This window comes from Pyrus communis, chromosome 13, assembly GCF_041283825.1.
Source record: "Pyrus communis isolate YQ-2024b chromosome 13, ASM4128382v1, whole genome shotgun sequence".
Classification (NCBI taxonomy): domain Eukaryota; kingdom Viridiplantae; phylum Streptophyta; class Magnoliopsida; order Rosales; family Rosaceae; genus Pyrus; species Pyrus communis.
This window is the reverse complement of record NC_142577.1, coordinates 27,642,879-27,662,749: the sequence shown is the minus strand read 5'-3', so window position 1 is coordinate 27,662,749 and position 19,871 is coordinate 27,642,879. Positions and strand designations below refer to the sequence as shown.

Below are 19,871 nucleotides of genomic sequence, written 5' to 3'. Positions count from 1 at the left end.
GAGTTGATAGATCAATAATAATGGATTTTTAGTTGAGGGATCATTGCTCCAATTGACTTAAAGTTAAAGAACCATTACTATAATTTACTCTAATTTACATGGCCGGAAATATGTTAATTCTTGCATAACTACGTGAATTCAAACTTCATCAATGGTTAATTTAACATTTAATATAGAAGAATTCATCCTTTGATAAAAAAAAATAAAAATAAAAATAAAAAACTCTCGCGAATTGCAAAAATACGAAAAATTCCCTCCAACCCCAGGAAAAGGCAGTTGGCGAGAGAGGAGAACAAATCGTAGGAAAACCCAAACAAATCGCCTACAATAAATCTCAACCTTCACATCTCCAGATTCTCCAGACCAATTACTACTCTCTCTCCTCTCTGGAGTTGGAGCCCCGCAGCGCTTCTTTGGCCCGCACACTCCGACCTGCTGCCGTCATCTGGTGCATTTCGATTCCTCTCTTCTGGGTCGTTGAGTTTTTTAATTGATTGCATTGTATTGTGAACGGACGGGTGTGATTGTTTGAATCCGATTCTGCTGCGTCTTGCTGTTCATAGTTTTCGGATCCGACTTTTGTTTTCTTTGCTATTTGATTTAAATACTTGTTTGTTTATGCAAGGGTTTCTGATTCGTGACGTAAAGTCTGTAGATTTGGGTCCAGAAACAAAACAAAAACAAAAAGATTGTAAATTTGGATCATATCATTTTTATTTAATTCCGTTATAAAATTTAACAATACCTTTGTAGTTGCAGAGATGGCAAATCAATCAGAAAACCTACCTACAGCAACGGACGTGGGCAATATTTTCATAAACCAATATTATGATTTCTTTCAAAACGATTCTCAGGTGCTCCATAAATTTTACCAGGAGTCAAGTGTGCTATCTCGTCCTGGACCAGATGGTTCGACGACGACAGTGACAACTATGGAAGTATGTCTTGTCAAAAGTTTACTAGTTTCTATACAGATTCTCATTACCTTGTGATTTTAAGATAAACGGTATGACACGAAACGACATGAACACGACAAACTCAACCCGTTTGCCAGCCCTATTGGGAATTGGTTGGGGGATTGGATTGTTAATATGGTGGCCTTTAGCTGTTCTTTCTTGCTTCTTTTGCCTGCATTGGTCTTTGGCAGCTTTAGTTGTTAAAAAATTTCATGTTGGTATTCTCTATTAGCTCAAAATTTAGGGGTGTTTAAGCAGCATGTTTGTGTTGACCAGAGGTCTCGTGCGTATTCTGATGATTTAATCGGTCTTTGTTTTGAAATAGGGCATTGAGAGCATGCTACTGTCCATGGGCTACCAGAATTATGGTGATTTAGAGATATCAACCACTGATTCTCAGTTTTCATTCAATGGTGGAGTGATTGTTTTAGTGACTGGGTATTTAACTGGGGATGACAACGTGCGAAGAAATTTTACTCAAACTTTCTTTCTAGCCCCGCAACACAACGGATACTTTGTCTTGAACGATATCTTTAAATATGTGGATGTTGTGCCAAGTAATGTCGATGAAAATACACCACAAGCGCCTGTGCCCTCCAACCATGGTATGTTATATTGTATAGGTGCTGGTTTGCTGGTTGGTTGTTGCTTCACTTTTTGGTAAACAGATTATTTATGGATATTATGGTATCAGTTGTTACAGAGCCCGCTGCCGTTGCTGATCAGCCCGTGGTCAGTCAAACTACATCTGTGGAGGTTGAAAATACTAATGGAAAGAGAGGGAATGATGTGATGGAAAATGTTCCGGAACCTGTTACTAAATATAGTGTTAGTGCTGATGATCCCATTGAATCAAGACGGAGTGTTGCCCAGAAAGAAACGGAAGCCACAGCCTCTATCACCCAGAATGATGCTCCGAAGAAGTCTTTTGCAGCAGTGGTGGGTTATTGTTTGGGATATCTTGTAGTTGGTACTTGGCATCACTAGACTTGTACTTATGTATATTATCTGTTTGTTTCTTGGTTCAGGTAACTGCTTTGAGTGAGAATAAAGCTCCATTCGTTGTGAGGGCACCTGCACGAAAACCTGCACCCAAACCTGTTGAGCAACCGCGTGCACCTGGAACGCCTGAAGCTTTAACTCCCCGAAACAACACTGCTATGGAAAAGAATAATGTCCCCGCAGGTTGATATTCCTTTTACGGTGTAGTATTAACATTCACCTGTTTTGTCTCTGCCAATATACGAGGTGTTACATAACTTTCTCGCTGTTGGGAAAAAGTATTCATACTTTGTACCCTTCTTATTTACTGTTGCAGTTAAGTCTCATGCAATTTTCGTCGCCAAGTTGCCCATGGATGCGACTCGTGAAGAACTGGAGAAGATATTCAAGCCTTACGGACCCATCAAGCGCAACGGGATTCAAGTTAGAAGCAATTGGGTATGCATTACGTTTTGTGTGTACTCTTCTTGAATTAACCCTTTTGGTTTATTGCTACTTACTCCTTGCACATTACACTTTGCGTATCCAGAATCAGGGAAACTGTTTTGGGTTTGTGGAATTTGAATCTGCTGACTCCATGCAACGTGCGCTTAAGGCATCTCCGATCAAATGCGGCGAATGTGAGCTACACGTTGAAGAGAGACGAGGCAAGTCGAAACGTTATTCATTGCTTCCTCAATTACGTGCATTTCTCTTGTACAAAATTCAAATATTCTCACGATCTATTTTATTCATACAGCCGGCGACAAAGGAAGGTTCTCATCGGGAAGGGGTGGCTACCGAAATGACAACTTTAGGGGCCGCGAGAACTATGGGCGTGATAATTACACTGAAGGCCGCGGGAACTATAATGGAGGCCGCGGGAACTACAATGTAGGCCGCGGGAACTACAGCGGAGGCCGTGGTTATGGAAGAGATGATCAGGAGAAGAGGGGCGAATATCGTGAATTCTCTGGTGGTCCAGCAGCTAGGGGGAATGCCGAGCGCAATGCAGAAGGTTATCAGAACCAGAAGTCTTACCAGAATGGAGGAAAAGCTCCTCGTCAAACGGCGAAATCTGCTGCTGCTTAAATTAGACTAAGGAACTTAAAACATAAGAAGCTTACTTACTTGAGAGATTTCATACAGAAGGCATTAATTTTTGGTAGGCACAAGTTAGAGAGCGGCCATGTTACTTGGGAGGTCTTTGACCTTTCTGAGTTTTCCCCAGTTTTATTATTATTCTCTCTCTCTTGTTTTTTCGTCTAAAAAGTGTTTGAACAAGCAATGGTCCTGAAAGGTTCACTAATGGCATTCAGAAGCCCATTTACTCTGCAATGTAGACAAAAATGGAATTGTGAGGTTGGGAAATTTTATTTAAATTCATGTAACCTATTTCTACATCTAATTTAGTTTAAATATTAATTGTTTATTTTACCCTGTTGCATAATTATTATTAAATACAAAATGAAATTAATAATAAAACTCAAATTTGTCAATAAACTCAAACATTGTTAAAACTCTAATAGCTCTTATAGAGAAAAATAATTTTTTTTTATTGATGGATGGTGATTTTGAAGTTTAGAATTCTCCAACCAAGGTATGCCTCAATTTATGAAATTTTTGTTTGTCTGATTTCAATTTTTTAGAGTTTATAAGATGAGTATTTTTAATTTTACATGTACTAAATTAGTATTTACAAATTCACACAAACAATAATGTTTCTGACATTCAAACACCAGAGACTAACCAAGATGCATCTTGAAATACAATATAATTCACTATAATTTGTAGCCTTTGATATCCTGCAGGTAAGTAAGTCTTGTGTCTACGACATATGTGCTTGTAAATTAATATGTGTGCCACAAATCTTAGGCTGCTGGTGGTTGTCTTGCATCTTTTAAGGCCTGGCCGTTGGTTAGACTTGTACAGTGGTAGTGGAACGGTTGGAATTTCATAAGCAAAATTTGCAATTGATATACGAGTGTGTAGTTTCGAAATTATAGAGATATTTTCTTGTCAAACAAACAGTAATGTTTTCAAACAAACCCAATTTGATTACTAGTGCTCCATGCACTTCATGAAGCCTATAGAAAGATTCCTATGAAAAGGTATGGTAGCAGACACATATGCTCATGATACAGAGACCACACAGAGAGAGATGGTGATACATGGTTTTCGTCGACATCTACAAAAGTGTCAGTCTTGTTGTCAGCCATAACTGAATTCACACCTCAATTCTCACTGTTCATTTCCAAATGGCGTAAATATAGAATTATAAATCAAATAGGTGTAAAAATAAACTCACATATTAAATTGGATTTATAGGGGTATATTAGGTAATAAATTTGGGTTTAAAAAGATATTATTAATAGTTTAGTTAAAAATCAAATGGATACAAAGAATAAATTGGATGTGAAGATAAGGTTATACAAATTTAAATAAAATTTCCCTAATTATTATTGGAAGTTTCATATTTATGCTGCTGATTTTCCATCATATGTTTCTGGGTCTAAAAATGCACGTCAAGTAGATTTATGTGTAATTAGTCATGTTATCGTATACAATATAATTCTAATTATATTAGATTATCGCTTGAACGATTGAGTCGTGACATAACGTAAAATATTACTTTTTCGTGGCTAGAAGATAACGAATTCAAATGATGTGAAAAGTGGTTGATAATTTTTCCGACACGAGTCTTTTTAGTTTAAGGTCGCCCTTCTTTTTGTCGCTCGAATAAAAGATACAGGTGCTTGTGGCCTTCGCTGGTGCCACGCTTTCCTTCAACTTGCGGGGATGGATACAATACCTTTCCAGACGGTGCACGTAGCAGCAGGGGTATTTTAGTCCTTTCGGACATGGTGCAAGACACACCTGTGTGTAACTGTGGATTGCGAACACGTGGCGACCAGAAGTGTCGGAGAATCTTTCGTCACTCCACGTCAACATCAAGTACGTGTCGTATCAGATCATCATCCCTACAAGATCGCCATCTTTATTGTCCCTTTTTTTTTTTTATCTCTTTCTTGACCATTTTTCTCTTTTTTCTCTTTTTCCTTTTTGCTTACTATTATCTGTTTCGTGGCATTTCTTTTGGGTTTTTGAATTTTTATTTTGAATCAAGGTTTAATAATTGAAAAAGCATCAATTTTCTTATAATTAATTCAAGAAATTGATTATTAGCAAAAAATTAGTATTATCATTTCAAAAATCTTATTTTCGCTTCAAATTTTTTATAATTAAAAAAAATATATTCGTGAAGAGTGCAAAATAATTCTTAAAATGCTAGTAAAAGTTATCTTACTTCGCACTATTTCGTTTATTCTATTTATTAAAAAATGAATAAATTGACATTTTAAAATTTTTATTGTACACCTTTGATAAATGTATTTTAATTTTTTTTAAGAAACAATATTTTATCCACTAAGGGTGAGAAAGTAGGTTAAGTCTCATAATGAGTTAGCAATAATATGATTCAAATTCGACTTTAGCGATAATCGAACCTAAAACCTTTCACTTACAAGTTAAAAGAAGTACTAATATAATATAGTAGTAAGTAACAATTGTATTTTAATTTTAGAATACTAGAAATTTAAAGTGCAAATTTTTTTAAAAGAGAGCATGATTAGGCTCTTAAAGCGCAAAATAACTCCTTTTATTTTTCGGTTGATTAAATAGAAATTCTTTTGACAAAAGAAAAATGAAAAAGGTTAGCTTAAAAATTACAGAGAACACGTCACTCAGTATTACTATTTGATGATATTTTTTGTCACTTTGAAATAAGAGATCTTAGGTTTAAATATCAAATTAGATTGCTCATTCTGTGACTTTGTCAAACTCTTCCTTCCTTTAATGTAAAAATATCGATGTACCAAAAAAAATAAAAATACGGAAAAAAAGGGGGACCACCCATCCACTTCCACGTCCGGCCTTACACGTAGCACCACCTAGTTCTTTTACTATTTATAAGGTAGGAAACTGCCACTTGCCACTGTGGGTCCCGCTTTGTTACTCATGAATAACGTGATGAGACATGTTTCTTGTTTGGAAGCACGTGCATCACACTCTACTCGCCTGATCTCTCCTTTCTTCCTCGTTGACTTTGTTGGTAATAAATGTTGACTACACCGTCATACTTTTGAAATTGGTAGAAACTTCAAAGTTCGCCCGTCAACTTGCGCGCTATTTCTTTTACTAGAAGATAAAAGTGCCAAGCATATCTCGTTATCTAACACTAGATGAATCCCACACGCTGTAAATTTAAAAAGTTTGAAAAAAAATATACAAAATAGAGAAATTAGAGTGAAATGCGAGAAAGAAAAAGAAAAAAAAAGAAAAAAAATGTGGATTTAAAAAAGAAAATTAGAAAAGTTATTGTGATATGTAACTGACGATTTTATATATATATATATATATATATAATTGCTCAAGATTTTAATGCATAATTTACCCTTTTTCAAATCTATATGTTTAGTAGACACGAAAAGCAGGAATCTGATGCCTCTATTCATTTATAAATTGTATTTTTATTTTTCATGTCTCCATTATTTATAATGAGATTTTAACATTCTGGAACGCCAATTATCATATATATTAACAACCATGCGTGTTTTCTTGTTTTTTAATAGTCTACTTGGTAGACTCAAGAAAAGACACTAGTGAAACCACGGATTAAAAAAACGGCATGATTTATTATTTCGTCGTATCTTGGTAGGAGTTGTGCGATAATCTACCTATAAAGCACGACTATTGTAACTTAACCTAAAAAGCTATAATAAAAAATGGTTCCATGCTATACAGGTTCGGATTTGAAAAATAATATCTTACAAGTTATAACCTTAATTAATAATATAAAAACTCACAACAAATTAAATTATCAGATTTAAATCTGTTTAGTTAAGAAGATGATAGAGAGAAGAGTAATATCATGCTGTTAGTCAAATAATTGAAACGACAGCTATGGCCTTGAGCACGATCAACAATAAACAAACATAAGTGGGCAAGTAGCGGAAGAGATATATTCGATTCTGTAATTTTATGATGTGCTCAAACCATTGCTGTAAAATGTTATTATTTTACTCAAATTATATCATATTTTTTCTCGCACATTAACTATAGACCGTTTCTAAATAATAACACGTAAAATATAACAACACATGACGGTATTGTTCTGTTCATCATCAAAATATTATCCAGCACGGCGGCGGCAGCAGCAGAAGAGTTTAACTAGACCCAAAACCTACGCCGAGGAACTTTACGAGGCCAAACCAGTCCCGCCCACGTGTCTCGTAAGCGCTGTCCATGTTAGACTGACACGTGGTTCTATCCCCCTTCTACATTCTCCTCCCGAAACGTGTCTCTGGAAGGACAGGTTACTGTTGCTAGTGGAGAGACGACAAAAAGACAATGCCGGTCAGGCTACGTGTCGCCACACCATTCCTCAAATCAGCCACTTGGCTCCGCCCAAGTAGTCTTCCTTGTCAGAACATCAAGGGCATTTTGGGAAATCCAACAGAAAATCGGCCCACAAACTCCCTCTCCGGTCTCTGCTTTTCTTTCTTTCCTCTTTCGTCTTCTCTCTTTTGTTTTTCTCTCGATTTTCATTTTTTTTGTGAGCCAATTTTCTTCGGTATCCGTAATCTCGGATATCTCTCAACTCGGGAATTAAACTCGACCGAGTTGAAAACGGACGACTCATAAAGAAGCGGAGAGAGAGAGAGAGAGAGACGGCTTTCTTTGGTGGGTCGTTTCTGAATCGGATTTTGAACTTAGAGCTCCGAGCGTTGTCGTTCTGCCATCTTAAACAAGTTTCTGCTGATTCAGATCAAAGCTTCAACCTTTCGAATCTGCAGATACACATATATAGCTTCTGAAGCATATATACACACTCATATATATATATATATATATATATATATCTGTTTTTTCCATGGGGGAAGCTAATGAAAGGAGAAGGAGAGCAATGGAAAATCTCTCTCTGGAAATGGATAAGTATCCGAGAGATTTGCTGCAGAGATTAATTTGCAGAAGCAACGACGCAACGACGCAGTTGCAATATGCAGAGGCTAACGAAGAAGAAGAGTCGGATGAGCTGGAGTTGAATCTCGGGCTTTCGTTGGGCGGCCGATTCGGGGTCGATAAGAGTGCCAAAAACAAGCTAATCCGATCTTCGTCGATTGCCGGAACGATGCCGTTTGTGAGGGACGACAACGAATCGACGGCGCCGTCGTACACGACGGGGCTGATGAGGACCTCTTCGCTTCCGGCGGAGACGGAGGAGGAGTGGAGGAAGAGGAAGGAGTTGCAGACGCTGAGGCGGTTGGTGGCGAAAAGGAGGAGGTCGGAGAAGCAGAGGAACTCGAAGGCCGAGAAAGAAGGGGGTTCTGTGGAGGAGGAGAAGTGCGAACTTGAGGGCTCAGTTGGGCCCAATTTGGCGGGTGGTAGGGGTAATCGGACGGCGGAGCCGCCTTTCGGGTTGCCTAGTTGGGTTGCAGCAGCAGTTGCTAGGCAAGCTGCTAGTGGCAGCGGTGGCGGTGGCGGTGGCGGAGTGGAAAAAAATGCATTCACGAAATTCAATGGTGAGATTTTGAGTGGGTTGCAAGGATTTGGAGGACAACCCAATTCGCAGGTCTCGGCGGAGTCACAAGGCGGAAGCTCATCGGGGATGTCGGAATTGGAGAGTAAACCTCTTCCAGGTATTTCAATTTTTCTTAATTCTGTTTCTTAATCTGAATTTTGATGAATTTTTTTCGATTGAAATTCGGTTGTTAAGTGATTGGTTTTGCTTTGATTAGGTGGGTTTTTGTTTTGTTTTGTTTTGGACTAGGATTATACGAGTGTAGGGCAAGTCTGCTACATTAGAAGATGGCATCTTAGGTTGTTTTCCCATGTGGTCTTTCTCTTTTGTTCTTTGTTGTAGGATGGGGTGTTTTAATCACGTGTGTGCTCGCTCTCTTTACTTAATGGAGTGCGATGCAAAGTTGGTTGCTTTTAAAATTTGGGAACAAGAAAGGGGACATGAGTTTCTTAGCTTAACACACCTAAACAGTTGTTTTCTGTCCGTTACGGTTTAGTTTCCAGAAAGTGATTGATCACACAGACTCAATTCGATATGAAACACAGACAGAGCTTTTGGTGGAAGCTCCCTTTGGAAAGGATGTGTCACCACCGTCGAGTTGATAGGGAAATATAGGTTTAGCTCAAAACTACAAACACTAAATGGAGGACATGGGGTAGGAACCGTAGGATGGTACCCGAAAGTTCACTTTATAACATCTCATGGTTGCTGGTTGTTCGCGAATAGGCCAACAACGCATATCAAGCTAAACTTTCTTAGAGCGAAACTCTTGTTAGAGCTAAAGCCTCTCCTTAGCATTGTTTTGAATTTGAAAAGGATGTGTCTTGTGGCTGCATTTTTGTAAGACGCAGGTAGGGATCGCTTTCGTTTCCAAGGGAGATTCAAGATGTAGCTGATCGGTGTTCACCTTCCACCCTCATGCATGATAGATTTTATCTGAGAATTTTCCAAGGGGAGCGGAAAATGATGTAGTAGTTATACAAGAATGTCGTTGCAGCACATGCTGCAGCAGCAGCACTGATCTCTAACCTGTCCAATAGTCTAGTTAGTTTCAAGGTAGGGCCGGATACGTGACAGAACGATTGTAATGTACCAAGCATTTTCTTGTATCTGTTACAAAACTGAGAAATGATGAGTTGGACCTTGTGGTACAAGTGACGACGATTCTGTAACAAAGGCAGTGCAGGGTGCAATTTCCGCCAGTGATTCGTTCACCTGGATTGTGGACAAACTGAGATGCGGTATGAGCAATCTAGAGAAGTAAATATCAAACTTTATAGTGCTCTATGGAAGTTGTTTTCCATTTGATATTGCAGCCTAAACCGAGATGCAGAGCATTCTGACCAAAACGAAATATTGATTAGCCTATCCTAGGAACTGTACTCTTATGATGTAGTCAGGTAGTCTATGGAAGTAGCTTTCTTGTCTGAAGCTGGCTTCTTTCTATCTGTCTTCGTCGATGTGAAAACCTTGTTGGGATGGATTGACATGAAGTTCAAGAGGCTCTTACCTGCAGTGTCTTCAAATTTCCAAATTTGCTAATGTGAATTTGAATGTTGAAATCATAGATTCCACAAACAGGTGAAGGAGAAGAAACAAAAGAGGTAACACTGCTACTTCTAACCTCATAGTTTTCCCTTCACATCACAGGAACCAGCAGCTGCGGTGAAGCAAGAAACCCTACACCCGCTAGCAACCAGTCGCTCCAAGAACGAAGTAATAACGCCGTTGGCTCTTCAGGCACAGGAACAACAGACGACGCATCCAGAACTCCCAAACCCGACATAGAGAGCCCGTCTAGGAAGCCAAATACGCAAGAAAACAGCAAAAGGGAAACGAGCAGGAACGGGATGGAGGACATGCCTTGTGTTTTCACGAAAGGGGACGGCCCAAATGGTAGAAAGGTTGAGGGAATTCTGTACCGATATGGGAAGGGAGAGGAAGTGAGAATAATGTGTATATGCCATGGAAGCTTTCTTTCTCCGGCAGAGTTCGTGAAGCATGCTGGAGGGAGCGATGTCACTAACCCACTTAGGCATATTGTTGTAAATCCAGCTGCCCCTTCCTTTTTGTAAACAAAAAGGGGAGAGATTTAAATTTGATATATATATTTTTTGTTTTTGTTTATTTATTTTTATTTTTGGTGAGTTCTAGATATGGAATTTAAATAAATTAATATCTATGCATGACAGCAGTGTGTTGCGTGTTCATGGTATCCGCGATTGTCTGCGCCTCTGAAATATAGCTTTCTTTTTAGCTTAAGCTCTATATATTTCTCTTATAAGTTTTGAAGAGACGAATATGGTGTCGTCGTCTTCTTACAACGTCTAGTTTCTCTTCTTTACGATCCAAAACACCCTGAATCCATTTCTTTTAATCAAGAATTGTTGTTCATGACGTTTGAACTCAGAATCTCCTCCAACAAAGTGAAGACTGAATCGCATTAGACGAAACGATTGCACCCCCTAAAATTTATAAAATAGCTGTGGGTTTAGGTATCTTCCCTCTAATGTTAAAAAATAAAAATAAAATCCTGTCCGGATTTTATTCTGGACTAATATTTGACTTGTTGGGTAATAAGATCCTCTGCATGCTTGTGCTGTTTTATTTTTAAGGTTTAAAAAATAGTGTGCAACCTTTCTTTAGGACATTGTAATAATTTTCGTGACGTCTATTTTCCCTTCATGCATACTTTTTTTTATTTTAAACTCTTAATTATCCTTCGATTATTGATTACAAATCCAAAATAAATAAGGGCATGTAAAGAAAAAACGTAGGTACGCGAAAATCATTCCTTAGCGCATCGAAGCAATTGTATAAGTTGTATGTTGTTGCCTCTTAAACATAGGAAAAAGTAAACGACAAGAGATAACATGACAATCAACTGCTACCCATTTTTCACCAAGGAACAACTAGTCTAGCTCTAGTGACACCAAAGCAGTCATCGGAAAGTTTGAACTAAACAGGGAGGAGATTCCACGAGTACTAGAAAATCTTCGCTATTTAAACCCAATTTGGCTAACCCGTTAGCTGCAAAATTATGCTCTCTATGAACATGCTGCAAATTGCAGCAACTACTACCCATTTTTCAGTTAAGATTATAGATGATCAATTGCAAATGAACTGAGACATCTACTTGTATAACCGCAGGGTTGAAAAAATTTCTCAGCTCAGCAGAATATGCTTGTTGCAGGAAAAACAACAAACTGGAAACCAAAATTCAACTACGCAGAAATGTACAAACTACAAGAATGTCATACCTTCTACACTTCTAGGTTATGATCGCTAGCTCTATACTTTGCTCGTTATCCGCCTTCCTTGAAATAGGTTGGATTCGCTTTAATCTTTCGACGACTTGCTTCATTGTTGGCCTAGAGGCAAGGGTCTTGACTGTGCACGCGACAGCCAAATTCAACATCTCGACTAGATCATTCTGGGGTCCTGCATCCCATAGCCCTTCTATGAAGACCTCCTTATCCTGACCCTTTTCTAACAGCATGTCCACCCAAGAGACAATGTTGAAACCATCACCATGTGATGAAAACGAAGGGTCCAAGGGTTTTTTGTACGACATCAATTCAAGCAGCACCACACCGTAACTGTAAACATCAGACTTTTCAGACACATGGCAAGTCATTGCATACTCTGGTGCTACGTACCCAAAAGTCCCTGCTGGACCAGTTGTTGCGTGTGTTTCTGAAGTTCCCAAAAGCCTAGATAATCCAAAGTCAGACAAGTAAGCATTGAACTCATCATCCAACAGTATGTTACTTGGCTTGACATCACGGTGTAGGACACGTGGAATACACTCGCTATGCAGATAAGCAAGTGCACGGGCTATATGCAAAGCAATCTTGTGGAGAATTTGCCAATTAAAAGGCCTCTGAGATCTCTCCTTGATAAAGTTTTCCAAATTCCCTCCTGGTAAATAATTATATATGAGCAACATCTCAGCTTCACTGGCATGGTAACCTATTAAAGTCACCAGGTTTGGGTGTCTCACCCTACCAAGGGTTTTAATCTCAGCATGAAACTGTTGAACACCGTGAAACCTTCCAACAGCTAGCCTTTTCACAGCAACAGTGATTCCTGGAGCAATTTCGGCTTTGTAAGTGGCCCCAAATCCTCCGCTGCCAATGTGGTAGCTGCCATTAAAATTCCCTGTTGCTTGAACAATATTCTCAAATGTCAACGGAGCCCCAATGTCTGTAAACAGAGTCATTTCTTTATATTCAAAACCCTGAACCCTGGAATCTGGTATCCACTTTCTCATATAAAAGAACAGGATAACAAGAGAGAGCAGAACCAAAACAACAGCTGATGCAGCTGCTATGGATGCGATCTCGATTGTGCCTAATCCACTATTATCATCAACACCAGTAGTTGCTGATAGAGAATCAGGATTATGTTGTGAACTCCCATAACTATCTGGCTGATCTGAAGATGGAGCAGTTAGTGAAACAATATGGCATGGAATAAGGAAAGGGTTCCCAAGGACACCGCTGCAGTTCATCACGCTATTGTTCAATGGAAATGAACCAGACAGGTTATTGAAGGAGGCATTGAATGTAGATAGGGATTTCAGATTAGTCAAGCCTGAAGGGATGTGCCCAGAGAGTTTATTATTGTCGAGCAGAAAAACAGTTATATTTTTCAAGTTCACAAGACCTTGCGGAATATCCCCAGAAAGAGAATTTGAAGACAGCTTTAGAACTTCGAGGGAGTGCAACCACACAAAGCTATCAGGAATTGCACCAGTGAGATTGTTGTTGTCCAGGGACAGATACTTAAGATACTTCAAATGACTGATACCTGCAGGAATTTGACCCTGCAGCTGGTTCCAGCTCAAGTCAAGAAAGACAAGAGATTCCAAATGCCCAATATCTGAAGGTATTAACCCAGATAAAAGATTGCCAGAGGCATCCAGGAATCTAAGAGATCTGCACATCGCACCAATCTGAAAAGGAATTTGACCTGACAACTTATTGTCGCTAACATCAATAATCATTCCATCTAATCCGTCACACTTTCCTAGTAAGGTTTCAGGAAATGATCCCGTGAGCTTGTTCCCAGCAGCAAGAAATGCATAAACAGTCTGCTTCCCCAGTCTCTCAGTTGCAAGAGGGAGGTGTTGGATTGGACCAGTGAAGTTGTTACCGCTAAAATCATGAACCACAGTGAAACTACCACCTGAAAGAGGCAAACGGCTATCAAGCTGAGTTTGACAAGTAAAGAGCACTTGATATGGAAATGATGGATTGTTGACTCGGACAAGATCTGAATTTGGGGGCACCTGGGGGCACAATCTGTACAGAAACTCGGGGACAGGTCCAGACATGAAGTTCCCACTGACATTGAAAACAGTCATACATGGAACTGGAAGCTTCTCATCGATCTTCCCACTCAGCTTATTTGATCCCAAATTTAGATAATGCAGCTTCTTGCATCTTTCAAATACTCCAGTGACTTCTCCGCTGAAAAGGTTCCGAGCTAAGTTCAACATTTCCAAGTTCTCACAACCACCCCAATTGCTTGGAAGCTTTCCTTCAAGGGTTGCCCTTGGAGCCCAAACTACTTTCAAATTTGGAAGGGTTGTAATTTCCTCTGGAATGGAGCCTTTGTAATAATTGTAATCATCCACCAAACCACCAGATAAATCAATTGATGTATCTCCATTTGTATTCTGATTGGTTGTCAATGGATTAAAAAGATTCGATAGGACAAGAACAGATAAATTGATACATTGTCCAAGCTCAGCGGGGACTGGGCCACTAAGGCTATTTCTTGAAACATCTAGAACTTCAAGCATTCGAATCCAACCAAGTTCTAGAGGAATGCCACCATTCAATATATTTGAAAACAACAAAAGAGTCCGTAACCACCGACAATTCCCCAAACTACCAGGAATCTTCCCAACAAGGAAATTTCCCGACAGATCAAGATATTCAAGATTTCGACAATAGCTTCCAAATGTGGCTGGTATAGACCCATTTAACCTATTTTGAGCCAAATAAAGCCCCCGCAACTTTGCAAACCTACCAACAAACCCAGGGATGGTTCCACTCACTTCATTACCTACCAAATTCAGCACCTCCAAACCCACGCATTTCGAAAGCGAAAAAGGAATCTCCCCACCAATTCTATTAAACCCAAGATTCAATACCCTCAACGTCCTCAAACCCGAAAACCGGGTTGGCAAATTTCCGTTTAACAAATTCCCCTCAAGATCAAGCACTTCAAGCTTCTCCAACCCCCAAATTTCCTTCGGAATTTCGCCACTAAGTTCATTGAAAGGCAGCGATAAAACTCTAAGCTCACTAAGCTTTCCCACCCAAGGCGAAACCTTTCCACCCAATTTTCCACTAACCAAACTTTTCCTCCAAACACCGAACCCATCGTACGGGAATTGAAATTTCAGACTCTGAGAGCAAGACAGAGCTCGAAAATTACCTCCTTTGGCACCGCTGCCGCCGAGACTGAGCGAAACGACCCTCGATTTGGTGTCGCATGAGACACCGACCCACGAACAGTGGTGATCGAAGCTGTTGGATCTCCAGCCGAAGAGAACCCCATCCGGGTCGGAAACCGAGCTCTTGATCTCGAGCAAAATCGACTTCTCAGAAAACAGCGCCTCCCCAGAAACGCTAGTCCATAAGCAGAAGACGTTGAGAAAAAGCGCGGTTTTAAAATGCAGATGGCATTTCATCTTCTCGGGAACAAAGGGTAAGACCGCGGATGGCTTTTGGCTTCTCCTTGTTTCTTCGTCTTCTGAAATCTGCTTCTTCTGCTTCTTGGAGAAAACGAAGACACGGAGGGCTTTGGTGTTTCTGTGAATTATTTAAATTTATTGGGCTTCTTTTTCTTCTGGTTTTTCGCGTCGGAAAATTCAATGACCAATGGGGGGAGAGCGAGAGTGGGGCCCCAGAGGACTTTAAGGATGTGGGACCCCTGCATGTCTGTCCAGGTGGCGGTGTGTCTCTGCCACCCAGCCTACCGGAAGTGCTTTGAAATAGGCGCCCAATTTTGAATTTTCAATTAAACATTTATAATTGTTAAACTTTTTATCCTACATTCTTTATTTTAATTTTTAATTATAAAAATTACAATTTTTTTCTTATATTTGATTTACCAATTAAACGATAAATTAATATCATCAAAATCTAAAGTTTACGTAAAAGTATCATATCATGATTAGTTTCAAACGACACATTTTATCACCCTAAATAAAAGATATTATTAAAATTCTAAAAAATACAACAAACATTCCATTAACCATAACGTGCCAATCATGGGACATGATTGGTTTATTATGCAATCTTAATTTATGTACGTTAGGAATTACTAATTTTGATACGTTATGTAATTCTTGTTTTGCTACGTATCAAGTTAATGTGTTAGCGTTAACCTAGTTTAGTATGTACAAGCAAATAGTAGGTTATAATCCTTAGAATAAGATAAATTTTCATATTGGAACTTTGTAGTAAAAAAATTATTATATCAATTTTAACAATTAGTGATTGGGATAAGGACTGAATTAAAGTTTTAAATTTATTAACAAGTAATTATCTACCTCTTTTTTTTAATCAAGGAAAATAGAGAACTTATCTTAATGACAGACAAAAAATATCATTAGATAAATAATGTTATCATGCTGTACAATGAATTATAATTTATCTTTAATAATCACTTAAGCATTACATCCCAATAATTTAGAATTAAAAATAAAATAAAATAAAAAACCTCCCCTCTCTACTTTGTATGTGAAATGCTCTGCCACTTCATAGCTCAATGTCATTTTTCAAAGTGGGACTCTCGATGAATGTTATGCCGCCATATAGTTTAATGTTATTTCTCGTGTCAACTAAAACATTGTACCAAAAGCATGAGGCGGCAGAGAGTTTATAAAAAGTCTCATTTTTTAGGGAGTCCCTTAGCATTTCTTATTTTGTATTTCTGGCTCTGGTAGCACACAGGCACTGCCTTGGGGTCTCAATGTCATCACCTGTGGTTGTTGGCACATGCCACTTCCCATCCTCTGCTTCCTGTTGAGTATTTATCAACAATGCATGATTTAACTAAACCAAAAGGTTATGACTTAAACTGAAAAACCGGATGAACGAAAAAAAATGAGATTATCGGCTGATTATCGCACCTGAATTACAATCGAGTAAGGTGGTGGCATGTGAAGCTTAAGTCCCTGCCTTGAGACGTACAATCGGACCTGCAACGTACGAACAAATGTAACTGCACAGTTCTTTTTCGAATTTCTTGTTACCGGCATTGCCATGCTAATGTAAGAAAGAAATCCGATAGCAGCTAAGATCCCATTTCAAATTTCTTCCCCTTGCCTTCTTCGAGAAATTTGGGGGTAGTTGTGAAAACAGATCCAAGCGAGAATCCTTCAAGTTCTTTGCATATGGACAACAAACGTCTACATGCAAAAGATTCTTGCAAGTCACGAAAACAATAGTCAGAAGACGCGTGATACCTGATGTTTTTCCTTCCATCTTGGGAAAAAACTAGTCCCTAGAAGTTGGAACAAGTGGTCTCTCATCTCATCGTTTGTCACCATCAAACACTTGCAATTAACAGCAGCGTACAACCAGTACCTACAAATCGCATAGGACTATATTTTAGGCACAGGTAAACTCTGGTAATAATTAGACACAAGTTTGATTTTTCAATGATTGAAGTCATGGAAACAAATTGCAGTATATATTGACTATAACTATGCATGTTCAGTCCAACCCTTGGATCGGTCAAGAGACACAAACTTACCAATCATCATTTGAACCCACTGGAGTAGCGTAAAGTGCACGGGACTTTTTCCAGCTCTCTAACAATCTCTTGTTATTAGGATTCTGAGCAGGGCCGCCAGTTACACAATTTTGGTGCAATATAACAAGTGGCAATCTCTTTGATGGGCTCGTTTGGCATAAGCGATTCACCAGAGTATCGAGCTACAACAAAGATGGTCATTAAGCAGCCCATTCATATATCTGATACGAAGAAGTCAAAAGACAGAGTGTCACGAAACTAATCATAGTCTGCCACTCACCTGGTAAAAGCTGAAATTATGTTGATTGATAAGACCGACATTGGCACCATCTACAACAGCATTGAATGGACCATGCCTTTGAAGCCACTCCTGGATGAGTTTAACTTCTAATCAATCAGGACAGCTGACAAACATATTATGTATCATTTGCCTGAGTCATACAAAATAAAAGTATAGACGAATGACTAACTACCAGCATCACGATTACATAACAATAAAACACAAGAAACCCTTCCTTCCGTTAACTTCTTATCACACGAGGGCTGGGTGGTTCCAAGAATTTGAACTCAGAAGAATGGGAAGACACTGCCACTAGTACTCCTTTTAGATGCTGTGCTTCCCAATAGAGTTATGAACCTATTTTCCTAATAAAAACAGGTTAAATGGCGATATCATATTGCCTTACAATGTTCTTATGGCGGTCTTACTTTCTAAGTGGGATTCAAGCACTAATCATTAGAAAGTTGACTATTCGGTGAAGTACAGATATAGTGGCAACACAATCTATATAACTTAATGCATAAATCCGCCCTCCGAAATGAGATCTTCTCATCAATGTAATGATATGAATATAAAGATGCATATCAAGCAAGTTAAATCGTTTGAGGAAATCCGAAAAGTCAATGCAATCATTCGGTTTTAAAATTTTTGAGTTATGATATGCCGAACTTTAAATATCAGAAACTGAAGTTAACAAACAAGGGAATGCAGAGTCACTCACCTGGAATCGAATGAAATCACCCCGAACCTCCCTTTGGCTAGCCAATTTGGTCAAAGAGGTAGCAAAATTCTCAGTCTCTTTCGGGTCAATGTCGATAGAGACGAGCTTTTCACCGCAACAAGAGCATACCCCTGCTTCAGCCATCTGAGTCCTCTCCACCCTCCAATTCCCACTCCCAAGCCACCCTTGCCCATGCCACCCTCCACCTCTCACAACTCTTTCCCGCACCTTATTCACATCCCAACTCTCGCCGCCTCCTCGGACTTAAACCACTCCTCCACCACCCCATAAGTTGACTCCGAGACCTGCCTCACCGTAGTCCGCAACCGGTGCAACATCTCATAAACCTTGTCACCTCTGTTCGAACCAGAACTAACTTTTATCAGAGCAGAAATCTCAGGCTCCTCGGCCGCGACCCCGGATTCAACCATGTGGGCATCGACCTCATAAGCTCTATCAGCCTCTCCCTTCTTACAGAACTCAAACAATGCCGGACCGTAAGACCTCAATTTCAAACAATGCCGGACCGTAAGACCTCAATTTCGGCGGAATCCCTAAACCCTTCATCTGCTTCACCAAATGAAACGCCATTTCCGGGTCCTCCGCCGCGATCGCTAGCCTCGCCGCGCTGGTGAAAGTGGCCTCATTGGGGACAACCTTATCCTCAACTATCTGGCGAAAAATCTCAAACCCCCTCTTCAAACCCACATCACCCTCATCGCCGCCGCCATTGGAGAAGCAAAGGTAGAGCAGAACATTGTAATGGTGCAGGCCAAGTGGCACCCCATTGCTCCTGGCCTCGTCGTAAAGGCTCAGAGCTTGGATCAGCTGGCCGTGCCTGGAACACATGTCTAGCTTGTACTTCAGGACCCCCTCGGGCGACTCCCGCCGCGCTTTCCTTTTGGCTTTGCTGGAAACCGCCAGATACGACGGCGACGGCGAGTCGTTGGAGAGAGCCAGAGTGCAAAGGTTGAGTCTTTTGTCCATGGAGAAGGTGCCAGCAGAAATTGGGTCGGTTTAGATTTAGGGAAGCGGAGAATTGGGCGGAAGAAACAGCGGGACGTTCGGGAGATTAGGGGGAGTGGGATTTTGATGAAGAAGGAGAAGAGCGGCGAGGTTCTTAGCAGAGCGCCGCCGTGCAACATTTATATATTTTTTTATTTTTTTATTTTTTTATTTTGTTGAATTGTAAATTGTAATAAAAGGGAAAATTGGGTTACGGAGAATAAGTCGGAGAATTTCGTGTGGTATTCATGTCAGAGAACTGAATTCTACAGAGGTTTTGGAAATCTCTGCACCTAAAACCCTAGCTGCCAATACTTGAGCGGGGAAACGACACGTCGTATATGTTTCTCTTTTGATTTTATCCTCGATTTACTTGTTTATTTCGCTGAATTTGTATAAAAATGTCAATTTTTTCTCTAAATTTTAATTTTAGCCAATACATCCCACCACTTCAATTAATCCTTCTCTATTTCCTTTTTTTTTTTTTCATATAATTTCTATATATCTCTGGTGAATCCAATAAAAAACAAAAACAAAATAAGCTTTGCTTTGTTTTGGTAAAAGGAGGAA

General features: G+C 39.5%; 2 protein-coding genes and 2 pseudogenes across 6 annotated transcripts; 2 read left to right on the top strand and 2 right to left on the bottom strand.

The window, feature by feature from the left end:
* Positions 1–198: 198 nt before the first annotated feature.
* On the top strand, positions 199–3,338 carry LOC137736326 (nuclear transport factor 2-like). Of its 3 annotated transcripts, none has more exons than XM_088683154.1 (8): positions 199–448; positions 754–938; positions 1,282–1,561; positions 1,651–1,895; positions 1,985–2,141; positions 2,275–2,396; positions 2,488–2,605; positions 2,698–3,338. In XM_088683154.1, exons 2-8 carry the CDS (start codon positions 762–764, stop codon positions 3,027–3,029), a joined length of 1,431 nt encoding a protein of 476 aa, XP_088539280.1. In that variant the 5' UTR covers positions 199–448; positions 754–761; the 3' UTR covers positions 3,030–3,338. The 3 variants fall into 3 exon arrangements, with proteins under 3 accessions (XP_088539280.1, XP_088539283.1, XP_088539281.1); XM_088683157.1 differs by having other exon boundaries at positions 309–448; positions 760–938; XM_088683155.1 differs by lacking the exon at positions 199–448 and having other exon boundaries at positions 652–938.
* A 4,385-nt stretch (positions 3,339–7,723) lies between these two features.
* AFP1 (ABI five binding protein) lies at positions 7,724–10,779 on the top strand. Its single transcript, XM_068476990.2, has 2 exons — positions 7,724–8,635; positions 10,168–10,779. Exons 1-2 carry the CDS (start codon positions 7,870–7,872, stop codon positions 10,590–10,592), a joined length of 1,191 nt encoding a protein of 396 aa, XP_068333091.2. The 5' UTR covers positions 7,724–7,869; the 3' UTR covers positions 10,593–10,779.
* Positions 10,780–11,297: 518 nt separating this feature from the next.
* On the bottom strand, positions 11,298–15,357 carry LOC137738044 (LRR receptor-like serine/threonine-protein kinase RPK2 pseudogene; annotated as a pseudogene). The gene has a single exon (XR_015954881.1). The product of XR_015954881.1 is annotated as an LRR receptor-like serine/threonine-protein kinase RPK2 pseudogene (transcript).
* Positions 15,358–16,118: 761 nt separating this feature from the next.
* Positions 16,119–19,751, bottom strand: LOC137737592 (proteinaceous RNase P 1, chloroplastic/mitochondrial-like; annotated as a pseudogene). The gene is made up of 7 exons (XR_015955164.1): positions 18,832–19,751; positions 18,297–18,800; positions 17,576–17,665; positions 17,296–17,477; positions 17,006–17,126; positions 16,670–16,738; positions 16,119–16,559 (listed from the first exon to the last, which is right to left on the bottom strand). The product of XR_015955164.1 is annotated as a proteinaceous RNase P 1, chloroplastic/mitochondrial-like (transcript).
* Positions 19,752–19,871: the final 120 nt, after the last annotated feature.